Genomic DNA, 20,369 nt, shown 5'->3' with positions numbered 1-20,369 from the left:
GATTATTTGCGTGCTAATACCAAATCTAATACAAGCAACCAGCTCGAGACTCGACTAAAACAAGAATCAATTCGACACATTTAACATTTTATAAATTTTCTAATTGTAAGTAACAAAAATCTAAAATAAAGTTTAAAAAACTATATATAAAAAATACTTTTATTAGTTACTAGAAATATACAATTAATCATACAAACTTAAAAATTCAATTACATTATTACTTTTTATTTTTTTATTGGCACCGGGTGTCCAAAAACAAAGTCTCAAATAATCCCTAGAGTGTACAAGTTCTCGATAATAAGTTTTCAGTAAATGCACATCGGGTAATTCATGAAGGAAAAATTCACCAAATCCAATTACCCTTAGATCGAAATTGTTTGCACAATACAAGATTAGGATTCAAACCTTAGACCTAAATGGAGCACATCATCATGACCAAAGCCCTAGAGCTAACCCCTAGGATTTAAAATATTATATATATTAATTAAAGAAAATGCTAGTATACCTCATGAGTTTGCCCTCGGCCTCATTTTGACCACTCACTTATTTCATTTTTTTTATTTTTTCTATTTTACGTAATGGTTAAAGAAGTGACTTTTAGTGTATTGATATTTTTATTTTTTAAAAATATTTAAAGATGTTTCAAAAATATGAAAACGAAAAGAGCAAAAAAATAAAATGTAAAATTTGTACTAGTGGGTATACCAAGTGGTTAAAGCTGGGCGACACACTAGCATCACTCATTAATTATTAGTTATATGTTATATTTTATACAGTCTTTTATGGGTTATAAATTGAATATAAAATATATCATATATACAATTGACCTAATCATACAGTCAAACTAATTCATACAAATTTGTTTATAAACATTATCAGTCTAGCAAGTCTTCCATATAAGTTTGTGCCATTTAATAATTGAGCCTAATTTATATTTGGAAATATCCTTATGATCAATGATCAAATCGAGCCAAATTCAAACTTAACCAACTCAAATTCAAGCTGAGTGTCTTAAGGCTTCCCTTTAATAATCTATCTCGATTCACGCTTACTGATCACCAAATCTGCCTTTCTCCAAAGGACCTTTTCTTCTTCTTCTTCTATGCTAACAATTAAGGCTTCCTCACGTGGTGTCTTTCTTCCCTCAAAACTTTACGGACGAGTTTTGTCTTCATGCTAGAGAACTAGGAATTATTCGTCCGTTGCTGCAAGCTTTGAGGGAAGCCTCTGCTGGAAAGACTGGAGCTCAATGAAAAGGGGTTATTACAATGGGAGGGATAGTCGTGACATAATGTTTCGAGGAAACTTGGGATGTTAATTTTTTGCATCGGGTGGGGGTCTCGACAGGGTTCAATCATGCATGGTCCATTAATTGGTATCGATGTAACAGATTGTTTTAAGCATGACTGGGGATGAGATCTTTTGAATTTCCCAATATTGGAAGTAAATTACAACCAAAGGTACGAATCTTATAATGGGCTGTCCAATTCTAGTTACCAGACTCAAAAACTGAAAAATGTTTGCCTAATCAACATTACACAGAGAGAGAGAGAGAGAGAGAGAGAGAGAGAGAGAGAGAGAGAGAGAGGTTGGGAGCTTCTTTGGGTGGTAAAACTAATCAAGAGTCCCAACTCATGCCTTTGTCACTCGTTATTGCAAACGACACCAACTTACTAATCCTACATGATTGATAACCATACTACTTTCTCCTGCCAAGGATATACGCCTTATGAGAGTCACTGATACAGCTGAAGTTGAAAGTCCTACTTGGCAAATTCTCCATCAAAAACTACCACTGCCACACACAAAACAAGATTGGGAGTAGCAAATTAAATTACAATATACATTCTTACGCTATCTGTTCAGGCTTCTGTTATGATCAGTAATCTTGCAAGTCTTGCATATAAAGAATTTAATCGCTGTCTTCATCAGCATCTGCATATAAATGGTTGATGTTTAGTAAGGCAACTGAGTAGTAGCTTTAGAAAAGTGCAGTTAAAAGACTACAGCAACCATTAAACAAGTAACTTAGAAAGGTTTACTTCAATACTTTCTTGGATATGATAGGAAATTAAATATTCAAGTTCTGCATCACATCCAGAACAGCTGGAAAACTAATTACAATAATAGAACATCTCACACCACTTTTAGCAGCTTTTCTCAGACTAAGAAATAAGGCATCCTTCCTGTATTTGTTTGATTACGAACTCTATATCATATTTCCCATATTGTTCTCAATATTAATGGTATTATAAGATTACCAGAAGAGAGACATATAATTAGGTCACAAAGATTAAGTCAAGATACTGTATTGGTTTACATAAGGACAAAAATTCTGGGCTCAAATTAGCTTTAGCATAAATCTAACTTACCCTCGTCAAACTCTTCACTCTGACTGTCATCATCACCACCATTATCATCATCATCTTCATCATCATTATTATCATCTTCTACTTCCTCCTCCTCATCATCTTCATCATTATCTTCATCATTATCTTTATCAGAATCTTCAGCATCGTCACCCTTGCTTTCAACTGGAATTTTGGGCTTTGGAGGAGCTACAAAACTGGATGTAGACCTTCTACGTGAACTCTGTACAATATTGCTCATGTCAATGCCTTCAAGTTCTTTTGCTCTTTCCTTTCTCTTTCTAACTTCCTTGATTTCTGAGCATAAGATACCATATCGTGTCAATCCTTGTATACAAGTGCATGCAGCTTGGCACCTTTCAGCATGCAAGGGTATACAACTCCACACTCATAAAGACCTTAGTCTAAACAGGCGGACTCATAACCAAACGAGAGAAAGAATAATGCCCAAACTAAAGCATTTTTAATGGTATTTGAAGAGAATAATTTCAAACTACTTCTCTGGAACAAAATGAACAACAGTAAAAGCAAACAAAATTACTTTTTCATCATCATTTGGATTAGGTGAGAAGACAACAAAATCATACACATCCTACTGCAGACAAGAAATGATTTCCATAGCCTTCTAGAACGTCTTTGTCCTTTTACTAGGTTTCAAAAACATTGTTCAGGAATAAATCATATCAACTTAGTAAGCATACTAATTCACGGTCAGAGATCAAGGATCACACCAGAGATAAGCTAAATAACATCATACCCTTTTCTGAAGGATTTGCGGATAACCCTTCTTTGGATAATATTTCCTCCAACTCCTTTATCAAGTGGGCCTCACGTTTGTTCTCAGGTGCCTGCTTTATTTTCTTGTAAATTGATGGGGGAACACTGAAAGAGATCAAAATGTCAAGCCATCAATCCGGACAAAGTTCTACAGCAATAACAAGCAAGTCGAATAAGAAACCTCATTCCACATGATTTGATAACTGATTTCAGATGCTCCACACGTTTCCCATATGCAGGATTTGAAACTTCTTTCTTCTGCATCTTTTTGGGGAAAAAATGTGCATCAACAAAGAGTATTTTATTTGATCACTTTTAGGAGCTGGAAAAATAAGAAAGATAACCTTCACAGGTTTCTCTTCAGAAGATTCAGAGTGACCATTTTCAGAGACATTTCCACCATCTTCTGCATCACTATTTTCCTCTGGTATTGTTTCTGCAGCCTTTCTCCGCTTCCTGCTAGATATGTTGGTCTCCTTTACAGGTCTTCCACGTTTTTTAACATCAGTGTTCTGCACCTTTCCTTTTGGAATGCTTTTCTTTCTAGGTTTCACTTCTTCATCTTCTTCTTCCCCATCATCCTTGCTGTCTGAGGAATCAGAACTCTCATCACTGCCGACCGTTTTGGATGCTTTCCTCTTGGAATTTTTCTTAACATTTTTCCTGACATTACTTGCAAGTTTTTCTTCAGAAGGTTCACAAGATTTCAATACCTGATATATGATAAAGAAGGTGAACACAATGTTAGACTATCTGAGGTGCTTTTAGAAGTTAATGATCCAACATATTTACCCACGTCATCTAATTGCTGACTTATGAACTTTTTATAGGAGTCGAGAGTATATTCCTCAAGTTCAAGATCTTCCTCCAGAAGTCGACGAAGTCCCGCCATCGTAACCTTCCTGAAGACAAAACCAGTTTTTTTTTTTTTTTGGTGGGTGGTTGGGGTACCAAATAAAAATGCAAAGTGAAGAAACAATGTAAATGAGTACCAAAATGTATCAAATAAAGTGGTTTAGGCTATCATGAATGTCAAAGTAAATTGATGCAATAGCCAAATTTGGTAACAAATCTGCAGGATCAAGCAACGTACTCAGAATTAGCTTTGACGTAAGAAGATCTTTTTCTAATAGCTTTCTTTATCGTGCTCTCACTTGGAAACTCTTTATTTTTACTGCCTTTAGCTTCCCCGTGTTCAACTTTGGTTGTTTTATGTCCTGTCAAAAGACCCATAACTGGAGAGTCTTCTGAATCCTTTACATCTTTCTTGGAATGAAGACCCTCCGATGAATCTGCCACTTCTCTATTCACGTGTTTTTCCCCCATCTCCCCAGACATCTTAGAGGCATTATCAGAATCAGCACCATCTAAGCACTAGCATTTAGAATAGAACAAAACATTTAGCCAATCAAAAGCAATGACATTTTTATACACCCCTCCCAACAATCAAAATCCATACACAATATTTGTATCAATGATTAGAATTGAAACAAAATTGTTCGAAAACATATAAATCCTAATGCAGTGAACTATCATGCTGACAAGGCAACTCTTCAGTTCTAGACAGGGTTAGCCAATAAGCAATAAAAAAACCAAAGGCCTACCAGTCCACTTGAATTTGCCAGTATTTGACTCCTCTTTGCTTATGCTGCTTATTAGGGTGGAGTCTAAAATATTGAGTTCATTAGAACCCTTGCAGAATCTTTCCAAGCCATACACGACAACAGATACATAACTAAGAATTAAAAAATTATATTAATAGTATTAATGATACTAATTATAATCAAAGATGGTAAATACTGGGTTCCAGACCATTGAATGCATTTGGACTGTTACAATAAAAAATAGTATAAGAAATGGAAATTGTGATGACGATATCTAGTAGACTCAAATATCCCTAAGCTAAACAAGCATGAACACATCTACAATGAGAATTAACGTAAGCCTAGATCTCCTCCCATCACTCCACACAGGCAAAATCATTGACCTTCTTTGGCAAGCCTTGTCTATCAATCATCAGTGGTCTCTACAAAGTCTTTATGGAGTTTCTTAGGCTAATGTAACTCAATGTACAAAGGTAATTTCCAACCTCAAATGATGTACCACAAGGACAGTCAACCCTTTCCCAAACTTCTGTGCTTTTTCTGTCAATCCCCTGGTGCACTTACTGGTTTACAGAATTCATAACCAAATGGGAAGCCTCAAGAGCTTTAACTTCAGCCAATCAACTTGATCTATACTTGTATATATTGTATATTTTTTTTATTAAAAAAAAGTCTGTTGAGTGTGTTAAATCTTTTTCCTTTTCAGAATTTTTTATAAGTTAGAGACTATTGATATGAAAAAAGGTAAAACCCTAGTCCACATGGATTATACAAGAGAAAAAAGTAAAGAGATCCGGAAAGTTCTGGGAACTAGAACAAGAAAGTATGAAATGTGCAGCCATTCGGTGGTGCAAAGTTCCAAAAGGATTAAGCCAAAGATCCACACAATCTTCACTTACTCATTGAAGCTACGGTCACTTCTTGCTTATGGTGGCATCTTTGGAGGGAGAGGAATGATAGAAGCTTTGAAGATTGTGAACAGTCAATGGACAAGAATAGAGTTTTCTTTCTTAACACTTTACTCCATTGGTCGATTGTATAGACTTCAATGGTCTGAATATCCAAGAATTCCTTGTATCCCGAGTCAATCATGCCTAGGTGTTGCTCTTGTATATGTCCCATGTACCTAGGCTATGCCTAGTTCTTGTCAATAAAACTCTTATTTACAGATCAAACAGAATTTCTCTCTCCAAATGCACCACATTTTTTAATCAGTAAATAGGAATTTTATTGATGACTCTCCAAATGCACTACATTAAACATATTGGAATTATTTTCCACAATGTATTGGTATGATGCCTATTGAATCTCCCTTTTCAGCACTCCAGGACACAATTTTAGGCATGACCCCAAATTAGTTAAAAATAAAAAGAGTAAGGTAGAGCAAGAGATAGTTGAATGATTCTAGTACGATATTTAATGTGGTAATGTTGCCTTCAAGAATGCTTTCCCTTCTCTTTATAGGATTGCATAGGAAAAGGGTGCCTCAGTGGCTGATAACATGGACATTTCTACTAGTTCTCTTCAATGGTCTGTGTCTATTAGAGCTGTCCAAGATTAAGAGGTCAGGAATATTACTGAAATTTACAGCGCGTATACTGGAGGGGAAGATAGGTTGCTTTGGACTCATTTGGGGAATAAGAACTTCTCGGTCAGATCCTATTATAAGGTTATGTCAACCCATTCTTCTATTGCATTCCCTTGGAAGTGCATTTGGAGGAGTAACGTTCCTCCAAGATTGCTTTCTTCGACTGAATGGCCTCCCATGGGAAAATATTGATTGCTGATAAGCTGAGTATGCAAGGCTTTTATATAATAGATTAGAGTTTCATGTGTAAAAGAAATGGAGAATTGGCTGATCATCTTCTTCAATGTGAAGTAGTTAAGGCTTTATGGGATTAAATCTTCACTAGGCTTGGTATTGCATAGGTAATGCCTAGGAGGGTGGTAGATTTATTGTCATGTTGGAGAGGAATTCAGGGCAATCATCAAATCGCGGATGTTTGGAAGATCGTGCCTCTATGTTTAATGTGGCATACTTGGAACGAGAGGAATAGTTACTGTTTGATAATAGGGAGCGTTCATCAGGTTTAGGGACTTTTTTTTTTTCATACATTGTTACTTTGGGCTTCGGCTATTGTATTGAATGGGACTAGTTTTAATGACTTTTATGTTGTTTTTCATAGCGCTTAGCTTGTAACTAAGTTCATCTCTTGTACTTCTTGTGTAGTTGGGCCTTGCCTAATTATGTAAATCAATAAATTATACAATAAATTATTCTTACTTATCCAAATAATTCCTTTCCACGTGTAATAACAATTTAGCAGAAATATTCATCACTTTTGCACATTTTCCAACATAAGTATCTTCCCTGAATTAGCCATCCAAAAAAGGAAAGCCACCCTCCAAACGGATTTACTTTGCCATATATGCATGGATAAGAGCTACTATGGGGAGCTAAAGCATTGTAGAACGATCTAACTTTAGGGCTGGTTGGTTAACAAAAACCAAACTATCTCATCTTATCTTATCTCATATAATTATTACAATTTTTTCAAATTTTCATATAAAATATAACAAAAAATTTAAAATTTTCAAATCCCAAAACAAAATTAATATTAAAAAAATTATATTACAACAATATTTTATTCAACTTTCAACAAAACATTTCATCTCATCTCATTTAAACTGCGAAACCAAACGAGGCCAAACACCTCTATCTTGGAAGGGACCAATCATGGCTTGTCTTCACCACCTTTCCTCAACCAAATGGCATAAAATTGATTCCAAAAAAAAAAATTCCACCTCACAATTGTGAGGCAATCTAATAAAATCTACATCCCATTGGTATGAGTCATTAACATACTGAAGGTGACCTACCACAGAAGCATATTTGGCACGCACAATATTGTATTAACTATGAGATGGTTACCTTGAGAGATTGAACTCCATGCCATATATCATTCCAAAACCTTCTCCTAGAAACATCTTCCACCCATATTTAATTCACCGAGAAAAACCCACTGATCTTGATGGACGTTCTTTCATAGACCAACCTCAAATGTCCAATTAACCTCATTGAACACCATATGCCCCAAGAGCTACCATATTTGGCATCCACCCCATACTGTCATGGCCATTTTCCCAACTAACCTCCATCAAACTACCTTTCGGATCTCCAAACTTCGATCAGAGATCAAAGATTACATGTTGGACCAATTAACCCAGTGAGATTTAGGTTCCTCCCCATACCACCCCAAAGAAAATCCCTTTGTACTTCACCTCAGGGATTAGCAACTCTAGGAAAATTAGATAAGGGAACTTAAATCAATGTACCCAAGGCTCTTTTAGACAAGTAAAGTCTCTTCTGGCCAGTCAAATGGCGCTCCATCTTTCAAGAATGTCATCCCATGATTAAGCCTTAAAAGAAGCTCCTAGAGAAAGACCAAGACATCATTTGTAAAGATACAAAAGCAAGTCAAAGATATCATGGTGCACACTCTGGTTCATGTTCCCAAGGTGAAGCTCTCATCATCAAATCAGCTTTGTCAACCACTCCAATTATTTTTCTGGTGTTACTATCATGGTTTTTTTCCCTTTACATTAATTTGTATTCTTGAAAATGACACAAAATAAGATACAATACCATGAAACAACTCGCCTACATTCGGACATAATTCAAAGCTGAATAGAAAGCATACCAATTGTCAAATTTTCCACCCTAAAAATAATGTATTTCAATTGTAAGTGAATGAAAATTTCCTAAATCCAAAAGGGTACCTCCAGCAAGCATTGCTTTACAAGTCTCTTATGCACATCCAAAGCATATGGCTCCAACCCCAAGTCTTTCTCTAACAATCTCCGTACCCCCTCAAATGTCAAAGAACTGCATTTAAAAAACAATTTCATAAGTAACTCAGCTTTTGAATAACCAACGAATGCTTGAGTCAAAAAATTCTTGCTAATATACTAATGAAACAATATAAAGCAAATAGATTGCTTCCACTATCATGCAAAACAAGAAAGTTAAAAATTTAATCAATGAGTGATATAAACCAATAATTGAATTCATTACCATCAACAAAATCAGTAAATTCTTCATATATGGCAAAGAATCATATGCATAAAAAATTGACTTACAAAAAAATTCTTCCATCTAAATCTGGGGCATATGAAATACACCAAAAATTAGGCAAGATTACAGACCTACAGTAGTCAGTAATTTTGTGAACCTGGGTTGTTTCCCTTTGTGTTTCAGATCAACTTACCTTGCTTATAAATAAAAATTACCTACATTTCTTTTTCACAAAAAACAAAATCAAACCATTGTTAATATACATACAATCGTATGCATCTAAATGTTTGTATGTAAGCGTGTATGTGTGTATCTTGCTATTATGGAAAAGGCAACGGGAAACAACAAGGGAGCTAAATAAATATAAGCGAGCAAACAAGAATTTTGTGTGCTTCTGCAAAAAGTTTATGGCACTCCCAAACAAGTACAAGAAATAGACATCTAATCAAACAGCAATAGAAAGGTACTCTCCAATAAGAAATTTAAACTATTATAAAATCTTCAAAACCCCGCAGAGTTATATTTCACATGAACATATTTCTATGTTAATTCTGATCCTATATCCCTTTATATTCCCCTATAGAGCCCAGAACACGGAAATCCTTCAAAACCCTGAAACAATGTACGCATAGAACTCCTAATACTTCATCATTCTGCGAAATAACTAGTGCTACTGCCGCCCGCGTACACATACAGAGACCCCCCATTGACCACAAGACTCTTACTACCAAACTTATACCGCCAATTAAACAAAACACCACAAAATTAGAACGAAAAACACTGTTTCTTCATAGCCAAACTACGGCGTTTTAAGCATCTCACAGCCGAAAAATTAGCCTCTAGAATAACAAAAATTGATTAAGACACGAAAACGACATATACAAGGATGGATAGAGAAAGAGAGTACTCGGATTGTTCTTTGAAGTGTGCAACGCGTGAGTCCATAGCGTCTTTGATCTGGGACTCGATATCGTGTGCCAAACCCTTGGCTTCTTTCGTAGGGGTCTCGATATCTTGTGCCGCGTCCGCCATTCTCTCTGTGTAGATAAGACTGACTATGGAGTCTGCTAGTGTTTCGAAGTTCGAACTACAACAGGTTTTTGTGCTTAAAACCTTGGAACGAAGGAAGGTGGAGAAGAAAGGGATTATTAATGTGTATGTACTGATAACATCCGTGTGCTTCCTATGCATTTGAACCGTTGGATGAGTCTACTTTATTAACGAGCCAAGTTTTTCAAATTTCAGTCAACCTCCAACGTACGATCCTGTCAACACTCACCCAAAGTCACGTGACATCGGTGTACAACCACCGCAAGTTTGTTGCTTCCATGGCAATCTTTCATGTACAGGTGAACTATTTTCCATGCCAATTTGGCAATTTAGATAAATAAAATATATTATAAAAAAATCAGTTAAACCTTTAAATTTTTTCCTTAAAAATAAATAAAAATATCGTTCTAAAAATTAAAAGAAATAACAATTCTTTAGTTATAAACAATATTAAACATTGAGAAGGGCTAAAGTTATAAAATAATTTTATAAAAATATAATCATAAGTTAAAAGTGGTTTTATACGATCTATTTTATAATAAAAATAATTTTAATATAATGTACAATTTTAAATTATGTTAATTTATAAATTTATTTTTATAAAATCTCTCTATAATTAAATTATCTCTCTTCAACATTTGGCATGTAACGTGAATAATGACCAACTTAAAACTTCTAACGGATTAATCCATTTTAAGAACCACATATCAATAAATATCAAAATAAGTAAATAAGAAAAACTAATATTTGGTATTGAAGTGAGCAATCTTGAAGAATTTATTCAAAAGAAAAATTATTGAAGGTGTTCAGCCACCGTTTATAACTCACTAATAAATAAATTATTAAATAAAAACCATATTGTAAGGGCTCGTTTAGGCGTCCGGCTTGCCTCCTGTTCTAACAGGATATATCTCCCGTTAAAATACAATGGTCAAGAGATCACAAGATTTTTAATCAAACTGGCATCGTGTAGTGCTTTTAGTCTAAGAATGTAAAGAGTCATATTAGTTGGTCATTGAACGTTGGCCGCTAAACTCATTTGCATCACTCTAGTTTAGTAAGTTTTACATATGCATTGGTTAGAAGTTGATGCCGGGACATAATAGGAGATTATTCTGACACCTAGTTAAACAATGAGATTGAGAAAAATCTCAAACAGAAAGAAACTTTGAGATTAGGATTTTATTATAAAATATTTTGAATAATAAATCAACTTCTAAAGCCCATAAGCCAGGCTTAAATAATAAAAAATGGAAAATTTGTAATTAAGGCCAAATGGTAAAATATGGAATAAGATAAACATTATTATAAAAAAAAATAACTAAAAATGACGATTTGGAAATAAAAGTGTTTGATTTTGGGATTGACAAGAGGCCCACCAAGCAAAGCCTGGTGACCACAACGGGTCTAATGATGAGACTCAAATGACAAATACAACATTAAAAGTACAGAACTACTTCGAGATGGTAGACCAATGAAAAACCCATGAGAAGAGATGAGTACTCTAAGGATTTGAGCAAGAAGCGGCAAATTTGGGCTAGAAGCGAAATTTGTCGAATTTGGGCGAGAAGCAATGTGAACAAGAAACGTTATTCCTCATATTTGGCAAGGAACAACTTATTCCTTGGTTGGTGGTATGCTCGCCCAACTGAGGAATAGTTCTCTTTGCCTAAAACTAGAGGTATAACCAGTCCAATTTTGTACAAATTTTAAGACTAAATTGGAATACACCGACTTTGCATTCTTAAGAACCAATCTTGGATCAATTACCCTATTAAATTGATATTTTCGGTTTTACCAGTTCCTAACTAATTTTTCGGTTATAATCAAGTGCTAATATAATTATTTATCATATATAAATAATAATGTATTTAAGATTATTTTTATTTTATAAATTATTTCATATATAATTATATATAAAAATTATATATACATATATAAAATATTTTATATAATATTAAAAATTAAGTTTATATATATATTTTATAAATCGGTCTGGTCTAGTGCCCGAAAGTTAATAACCGAAACCAGATAGGTTTTGCCAGTTTTAAAAATGTAGGAACGGATCCCAGACCGGATCGGTTCAAAACCGAGCCGATCGGTCAGGTCTGGTTTGGTTCAGGCTGATTCTTTGATTTTCGGGTTCAAACTTTCACCTCTATCTAAAATGGTATTTCTCAAATTTGGGCGAGAAACGACTTATTCCTCAGTTGGGTGAAAAGAAGTAGTGATATCAGTATTTTAACTATAACTTTGGTTACAGGTATCGACTCAATTGGCAGATGCAACAAATATTGCTTCTCGTCCAAATGTTAGGAGTACTCAACTCTTCCTGTTGGTTTTCCGCTGGTCTACCACCGTAAGGTAGTCCTATGCTTTTAACATCGCATTTGTCAATTAAGCCTCATCATTGGGCCGATCCTCCTACCTTAGTTTCTCCAGGTTGAAAAGAACTTGCCCTTGAGTTCACGTGAGCATCTATGAAGCATGTGTGACTGAGGTTGTCATTTGGAAGGTGCAACCAACGTAGACTTTGAACCCATATTTTTTTTCATATAAATTTGGACTCACATAGTTACATCATTCTCATCAAGTTAAAGAGAATTCATCCTAGAGTTCTAAGTCTTTTTGCCTCAGTCTTCAAGATGTTCAGTTAAACCCATCTTTCTATTGTTTTGGAGTCCCATTCCAATGATCAAGGCTAAGTTGACATAGATTTGATTAGCTCGAAATAAAATAATATTGAGCATCTCATACTCTAAAATAAAGTCTCTATCCCCTATTCCAAATTCAGAAACAATATTTTTCCTCAAAGAACATGAAAAAAACTCATCAATTCCAAGAAAATCAACATAAGTAACTGGCTCAAAAGTTGCTTCATCTTCAATTTCAAACTTTCACCACCATCTTCCTTTTTATAATTTTCTATATTTTCAAAAAAATACAGTTATTTCTTCCATGGCTTCATCTTTGTCGAGATAGGTATAGTAAATTAGTGTAGGTTTCCATCCTATGGAAGAATGTTGGAAGTCATCTTCCTCAAACTAGTAATCCAATTCGACCTTAGGCAACACATCAATGAAACATTTAGTCTATAGAGTACTAAGAAATTATGGTAAGTCAACTTTAAAGCCTAGATCTTCGTGTCGTTCCTTCTCAGTGTAACCATCAATGAATTTCATTCCCTACCTCAACGTGTGAAGTCGCTGAAACAAATTCTGAGTATATTTGATGGGAAAAAAATGACTCTTCATCTCTTCCCAGTTACCAATCTTGGCTTTACCCTATCACTTCTGAGACCACTTCAACTGCTTCCACCAGGCAGATGCTCAACCCTTTAGTTTGATAGCAACTAGTTTCACCTTCATACAATCTGGAACATTCTTGTATTCAAATATATGTTTCACTTCATGCAACCAATCAATGAGCCCTCTGCTTGCAAAGTACCAAAAAATTTTGGTAGATCCACTCTGAAACCTAGGTCTCTACCTCACTCCTCCCTACCACAGTACTCCTGAAAAGGAGCATGATTGTGATACAGATTCTCAAAATTGGATTCAGACCCTTGATCATAAGTCTAATCCTCCAGGTTTTAATCCTCTAGACGCTGGGATAATTCTGCTATTTGCCTATACAAATCTACAAATAATCGCATCTTGTATGTTACGATCACGGGGAGGGACTTCTTCAATCGAAACTTGTTCACGCCAACCACAACCTCTACCACCAGCCATGAAAATTAACGATAATTCACCTCTAGAAAATGCTAAAACTCTTATGCCAATTGAAGCTGAGGCAGAATAAGAGATTATTCTAAAGACTAGTTAAAACCAAAAGCTAAAGATTGAGATTGAGAAAAATTGAAAACACAGATAAATTCTTAGATAAACTCTGATATTAGGGTTTTGTTATAAAATAATTCAAAAAATAAATCAACTTCTGAAGTCCACAAGTCGAGCTTAAATAGTTAATGAAAAATGGTAAATTGTAATTAAGGCCAAATAGTAAAATACGAAATAAGATAATTATGGTTAAAATCTAACCCAAGAGTTTGGAATAAATTCGTTACTAAAGTAAACATTATCATAAAAGAAAATTACCTAAAAATGAAAGAGTTTACTAAAAATAGCAATTCAAAAGTAAAAATGGCTGATATTAAGGCCGACAAGAGGCCCACCAGGAAAAACATGGTGACCACAATGCGCGATTCTAACATCTGTAGCCAAGGTTATGGTTAAAATACTAATATCACCAATTCTCCTTGCCCAATCGAGGAATAGGTCTCCCCAATTGAGGTATGAGTCATTCTTTGCCCAAATTAGAGGAATACCATTTCTTGCCTACATATGCTACTTCTCTCACAAATTCGACGAATACCGCTTCTCGCCCAAATCTGAGGAGTAATGATCTCTTCTTGCTGGTTTTTCGCTAGTCTACCACCTCAAAGTAGTGTGCTTTTAACGTCGCATCTATCAGTTGAGCCTCATAATTAGGTCTCGATCCTCCTGCATCAAAAGTGAATTCTCAAAAGGCAAACTTGTAAATATATCTATTAATTACACATTTTAGAGTAACACAACATCCATTAACACTATATTACAAACCAGAACAAGACATCCCACTTCACATTTTAAGAGTACTTTTACAAACATTTATCCTACAATTTCAAATAAATTGACAACCATAACAAGTTATGTTATAAATGACACCATATTGCGAACACATCATGAAAATTCTATAATATTTTTTAAAATTCTTTTCTCTTATTGGGAATTCATAATTGCACTGCTTCTTCTAGAGACACTTAGCACACTTACGGTTGTAATGTTCTCTAATGGATCTTCTTAAGAGTATCTTAGCTTAAATGCTTTAATTTTATAATCCAATGGGCCTCACCTTTTTGCTGGGGGTATAATCTTTCTTATTGGTTGTTGTGCTGCATCTTCTTGTTACAGTTTTAGTTGTTATTGCTATTGTATGTGCAAAAGAGAATAGGAGAAAAAAAAATCTAGGAGATATGGATGTGGGAATCGGACATTTGGGAGGAAAAACATTTGTTATTCCTCTCCCAGTTGTTACTATTGCACAAAGGTTAATATTACATTGATCAGCGGCCATTAAATTTTAATAGGATATTGTATTTGGGGGCAGGCCAAGTTCCTCATTTAGACACTTAGAATATTTTAAAATATTTGTAAATAGTAATGAAAAGGTTTGTAAATAATAGTAAAATAGTTTGATTTAAAATATTTTATTGAATTTTGAGAAATAAGAAAGAAAAAATCGAATAAAATATTATAAAATTAAAAAATTGTTTGAATATTATTTTTCAATATTACTTTTGTTTTGAAATTTAGACCCTGTTTGGTTAGCCAGATCTCATCTGGAGTTGTACCATATAGTAGTTTTGGTTATCCATACGCAATATTTCATCTCTTAAGTTTTGAAAACATCAACTTAAATGAACAGTATAAAACAGTAAAAACTGACATGAACAGTGCGTGAACAGTGTAAAACTGATGTGAACAGTACATGAACAATGTACAATTCGGATACTCTCTAAATACCGCGGGACCTACTCCTTTTTAAATCTTAAAAAGTAAAAACTTGGTCGATTGTTTCTTCCCACTATTTCGCAAGTTACCACTATGGGTCCTTGGTGAGGTTTTCTCTCTAAACTAGAGTAGGTCTCTTAGGTGGGTTTTTTGCTGGCCAAAAGAGGTGATCATGGAGGAGGAATTAACGAAGAAGTGGGAGAGATTATATCTCACTGAGAAGGAAAGGGAGGGGGTGTTACTACCATCATCATCAAAAGCAAAAGAAGGGAAATAAAACCATTTCTGTTTGTTGGTGATGATTGTGGTGGATAAAATAGTAAATAAGGAAGCTTTTAAGAACACCATGAAAAAAGACCGGAGATGTGAAAGCTGGCTACAGTTCTCTGAAATTGGTCTCCATAAGTTCCTCATTGAGTTTCAAAGAGAAAAGGACATGATACGTGTGGTTAATGGTAGGCCACGGTCTTTCGACAGATGGCTCCTATATATGTCTTTAGGTTTTCGATGGCTCCATGTCTATCAATGAAGTCTCCTTTAACAGAGAGGAATTTTAGATACAAGCTTACAACCTGCCCTTTGATTGTATGAACCAAGAGTTTGGTCACCAGTCTGGGAGTAACGTTGGAAGGGTGCTCAAAGCCTGTGCAGATGACAGGGGCAAACGATGGAGGAAGTTCCTTAGGATAAGGGTTGAAATTGACATCACTAAAGCTCTCCTTAGAGGCCTGTTCCTCACAGTGGATAAGAAGAAGTCTTGGGTGCAATTTAAATACGAAAGACTACCCTCCTTGTGCTTCAAATGTGGAGTCATCAAACACTCCCAACACCCATGTCCTAATGTCCTAAGTGGGGGTGGCTAGCCTCAATATGGGATCTAGTTAAGAGCACTAGCAGCTAACGAGAGTGAGCTACAGTTTAAATGCTATGGAGAAGGGGATACACCATTTGCCCAACTTGGAGCTCAGCTATGGAGGAAAGGAGGGGAAGACAGGGATGAAGCTATAAAAGGTAATGCAGACATTAAGGAATGGTGTCAGAAGGTTGCCAAGGAAACTATTGACCTCAAGGCTAAGGCAGTTGGCATGAGCAATGTGTAGAAGTTCAGGGATTTGATAGAGTCCAAACCAAAGCTAGAAACAGAAAGTGAGGTAAAGCTAAATAAGAAAGTCAACATACCCTCAAACCCAGTTGAGGAGGCATGCAATATGCTTGGAGTGATGAAACTAGAACTGAGTAAGGAAGATATTGATGCAAAGCAGACCACACTCAACCCCAACATTGGTCACAAACCACCAAAAAGGACTAAGGCCTCGACTGATCTGGTTGACCAGATTAATTCACTTGACCAGTTCTTTTCCAACCAAGTTAGAGCACTCGAACATGCCAAAAAAACTGCCAACTGGAAGAGTAGGGCCAGGAATACCTGCTCTGAGAGCTCTTGCTTGGGACTGGGGGGCAGCGCAGGGTTACCTACTAGGAGCAAAAGAATTAGAAGTCTACTTTTTGATAGTGAGGACTAGTCCACAGGCAAAAAGCCAGAACCAAGGAAAATGGCAATAAGGGCTCTAGTAACCCAGAAATGATGGTGTCTGTTGAACAACCCTACCAAGCCCAATGAGTTGCCTCAGTTGGAACTGTCGGGGGCTTGGGAACCCCCAGACAGTTCATGACTTGCATCAGATGGTGCAAAAAAAGCTCCTAGCCTTTGTTTTCTTGATGGAAACAAAGTGTAAAAAACTAAAAATTGAACCCTTCAAAAAAAGAAAAAGATTTAATAACAACTTTGTTATTGACTATAAGGGTGGAGGATTAGCTTTCCTATAAAAAGAGGATTTTGAGGCTACAGTTCACTTATACCCAACAGCACATTTCTATTATGGTGAAGGGGGCTAAGGAGGGAATGGAGTGGCTGCTAACTGGGTTTTAGGGCAGTCCCAGTACAATTAAGAGGAAAGAGAGCTGACAACTACTCTGAGCCATCAAACTAGAAAGTCCAAGAAGGTGGATGTGTGTAGCAGACTCTAATGAGATACTTAATTTTGGTGAGAAATGGGGTGAAGCCTTAAGGCCTCACAGTCAAATTGAGGCATTTAGAGATGCTATCAATGCTTATGATCTCTGTGACATGGGATCAGTTGGCAATAAATACACCTAGAATAATGGGAGAGAACGAGGGGCTTTCACTAAAGAAAGGCTTGACAAAGCCTTTTACAATGCATCTTGGGCTTAGATATTCCATAATTCGAGGATGTACATCCTCCCTGCTCTGAGCTCAAACCACTATCCTTTACTTGTCACTATGGAGGTAAGCCTGCCCTACATGAATAGGAAGGACAAACCCTTAAGATTTGAGACAAGCTGGACCTTAAGGAAGGAGTATTATAAACTGGTTGAAGAAGCATGGACTCGGCCTAGAGTGTCAGAGAACGTCAGATAACATACTGAATTGTACAAATGAGGGACTCAAAATTTGTAAGCAGAACCTTATGCAATGGACTAAAGAGGCCTTGGGAAACTCCAAAAAAGAGATGGATGATCAGCTTGCTCTCTTATCTAAACTTCAAAAAAAAACATAGGTCAACTCAATGCTTCAATTAAGCAAGCCCAAAAACTATTAATACGTTGCTAGAGGAAGAAAACCTTAGATGGCAACATAGAGCAATGCAAAGGTGGCTGAGGGAGGGAGACAAACACAAAATTTTTTCACCAATGTGCCTCCCAAAGAATGAAGAATAATGTGATCAAGAAGCTAGTGAATGATAATGGGCAGGAAGTGTAATCCAGAGAGGGCATTAGATCCCTTTTCCAAGGTTACTATAAAGAACTCTTTACTACCTCGAACGCTGTCAACATTTCTGAGTGCTTAGACTCCATGCAACTACGTGTAACAGAAGCACAAAATGGCATGCTTACTAGACCATATACCCAGCAGGAAGTAGAAGAGGCCCTCTTCCAAATGGATGGCCTTAGCTCCCCAAGACCAGATGGCTTCCTTGCAGCATTCTATAAAAAACATTGGCCTCTCATTAGAGCACTGGTCTGTGAAGCTATCCTTTCTGCTCTGAATTCAAATGGTAGCCTCATTAAAGTCAACACCACCTTTATCTCCTTAATTCCCAAGAAAAAGAACCCTCTAAAGTGACTAAATTCAGACCCATATCTCTATGTAATGTGATGTATAAGCTTATTTCTAAAGTAGTAGCAAACAGATTAAAGATAGCTTTGCCCCTTATTATTTCTAGCACTCAATTCGCCTTTGTTTCAAACAGACTTTTATCCAACAATGTAATAGTGGCATTTGAGGCATTGCATACTATGAAATGTAAAATGACAGGTAATGAGGGCTACATGAGTTTGAAACTTGACAAAATTGAATGAGGCCTATGACAGAATTGAGTGAAACTTTCTAAGGGTTGTGCTTTACAGGTTTTTGTAGTCAATGGTTAGAGTTGGTGATGAGGTGCATTGAGACAGTCTCCTATGCAATCCTAGTGAATGGCTCCCCCCAGAATCTTTCCACCCTACTAGAGGCATAAGACAAGGTGATCCCCTCTCACCTTATCTATTTATCTTATGTGCTGAGGCTCTTATTAATCTTATTAATACGGCTAAAGGCGATACACTGATTCATGGGGTCCTTATTGCCAAAGGCAAGCTCAGAATTTCTCATCTTGTCTTTGCTGATAACAACTTCCTCTTTTGTAAAGCCAATGCAATTGAATAGAGCAAGTTATTTGGTTTATTGAGAGTGTATGAAACATCCTCGGGCCAAAGGCTTAACTTGGAGAAAACTTCTATCATTTTTAGCAAGAATACAACAAAGATGGCCCAACAATACATACTATCCATTGCAGGGGTAAGGAATGTTGTGACTTATAGAAATACTTAGGCCCTCCCTCACTGGTTGGAAGAAGTAAATGGAAGTCATTCAAAGTGATCTTGGATCATCAGCTCTAGAATCAGCAATTATAGAGTTAGAATGTTGTCTCAAGTAGGAAATGAGATCTTTATAAAAGCAGTGATCCAAGCTCTTCCATCATATACAATCAGTGTTTTTAAGCTGCCTAAGTCTATTCTCAAAGATATTAACAATGTCATTCACAATTTTTGGTAGGGGCAGCAAGAAAGAGAACATAAGATCCTTCAAATCTCTTGGAAAAGGATATGCAAAGCAAAATCTGAAGGGAGGATGGGCTTTAGGGATTTTGAGGCTTTCAACCAAGCAATGCTGGCCAAAGAATGTTAAAGATTGATCCAATATCCTGATTCTCTTGTAGCACAGGTGATGAAGGTTAAGTACTATCCAAGATCCAATTTCCATGAGGCAAAGATGGGCTCCAAACCATCTTATGTTTGGAGAAGTTTCCTTGCAGTTAGATCACTTGTAGAGGTAGGTTCTTACTAGAGAATTGGGAATGGTAAGGATGTGCAGATATGGAAGGACAAATGGCTTGCAGATCCTACTCTCAGCAAGATTCAAAGTACCATCAGAGTGCTGGAGGATAAGGCCACGGTCTCAGCCCTTATTGACCTTTCATCAAAACATTGGAACTCAGCCCTTGTGCTGGAGGTTTTTGATCCAAGAGAAGCTGAAGTAATCTTGAAAACTCTCATAAGTTGCCTCAATGGCAAGGATAGGCTTATTTGGCAAGGCTCTAAGGATGGGAGGTTTTCAGTTAGAAGTGCATGCAACATGGAACTGGATACGAGCCTGTCTGAATCTAATCAAGCCTCGAGCAGTACCTTTTTACTGACTTAAGCATCAGAGTGTTTTCAGGCATATCACTGCAGAGTCTTCTTACATCATGCAAGTTAAGATTGGTGGCGTCTATGGGATCTAGTTCTAGTCTCTCATTATAGACCAACATGGTTCTAATATGCCGACCGTAACACTTTCCTTAGCAAACTGAGAGATGTATACGTTACTGATAGCCAT

At 36.2% G+C, this 20,369-nt stretch overlaps 1 protein-coding gene across 2 annotated transcripts; it reads right to left on the bottom strand.

The window, feature by feature from the left end:
• Window positions 1–1,600: 1,600 nt before the first annotated feature.
• Window positions 1,601–9,952, bottom strand: LOC122311131 (glutamic acid-rich protein-like). 2 transcript variants are annotated; one of them, XM_043125546.1, is made up of 9 exons: window positions 9,733–9,952; window positions 8,531–8,636; window positions 4,240–4,520; window positions 3,943–4,048; window positions 3,491–3,859; window positions 3,328–3,404; window positions 3,127–3,251; window positions 2,373–2,666; window positions 1,601–1,935 (listed from the first exon to the last, which is right to left on the bottom strand). In XM_043125546.1, exons 1-9 carry the CDS (start codon window positions 9,855–9,857, stop codon window positions 1,913–1,915), a joined length of 1,506 nt encoding a protein of 501 aa, XP_042981480.1. In that variant the 5' UTR covers window positions 9,858–9,952; the 3' UTR covers window positions 1,601–1,912. The 2 variants fall into 2 exon arrangements, with proteins under 2 accessions (XP_042981480.1, XP_042981479.1); XM_043125545.1 differs by having other exon boundaries at window positions 3,328–3,410; window positions 9,733–9,950.
• Between the last annotated feature and the right edge of the window lie 10,417 nt (window positions 9,953–20,369).

Source organism: Carya illinoinensis, chromosome 5, assembly GCF_018687715.1.
Source record: "Carya illinoinensis cultivar Pawnee chromosome 5, C.illinoinensisPawnee_v1, whole genome shotgun sequence".
NCBI lineage: Eukaryota > Viridiplantae > Streptophyta > Magnoliopsida > Fagales > Juglandaceae > Carya > Carya illinoinensis.
The sequence above is the reverse complement of the archived record's forward strand: the minus strand, read 5'-3'. Positions and strand labels throughout refer to the sequence as shown.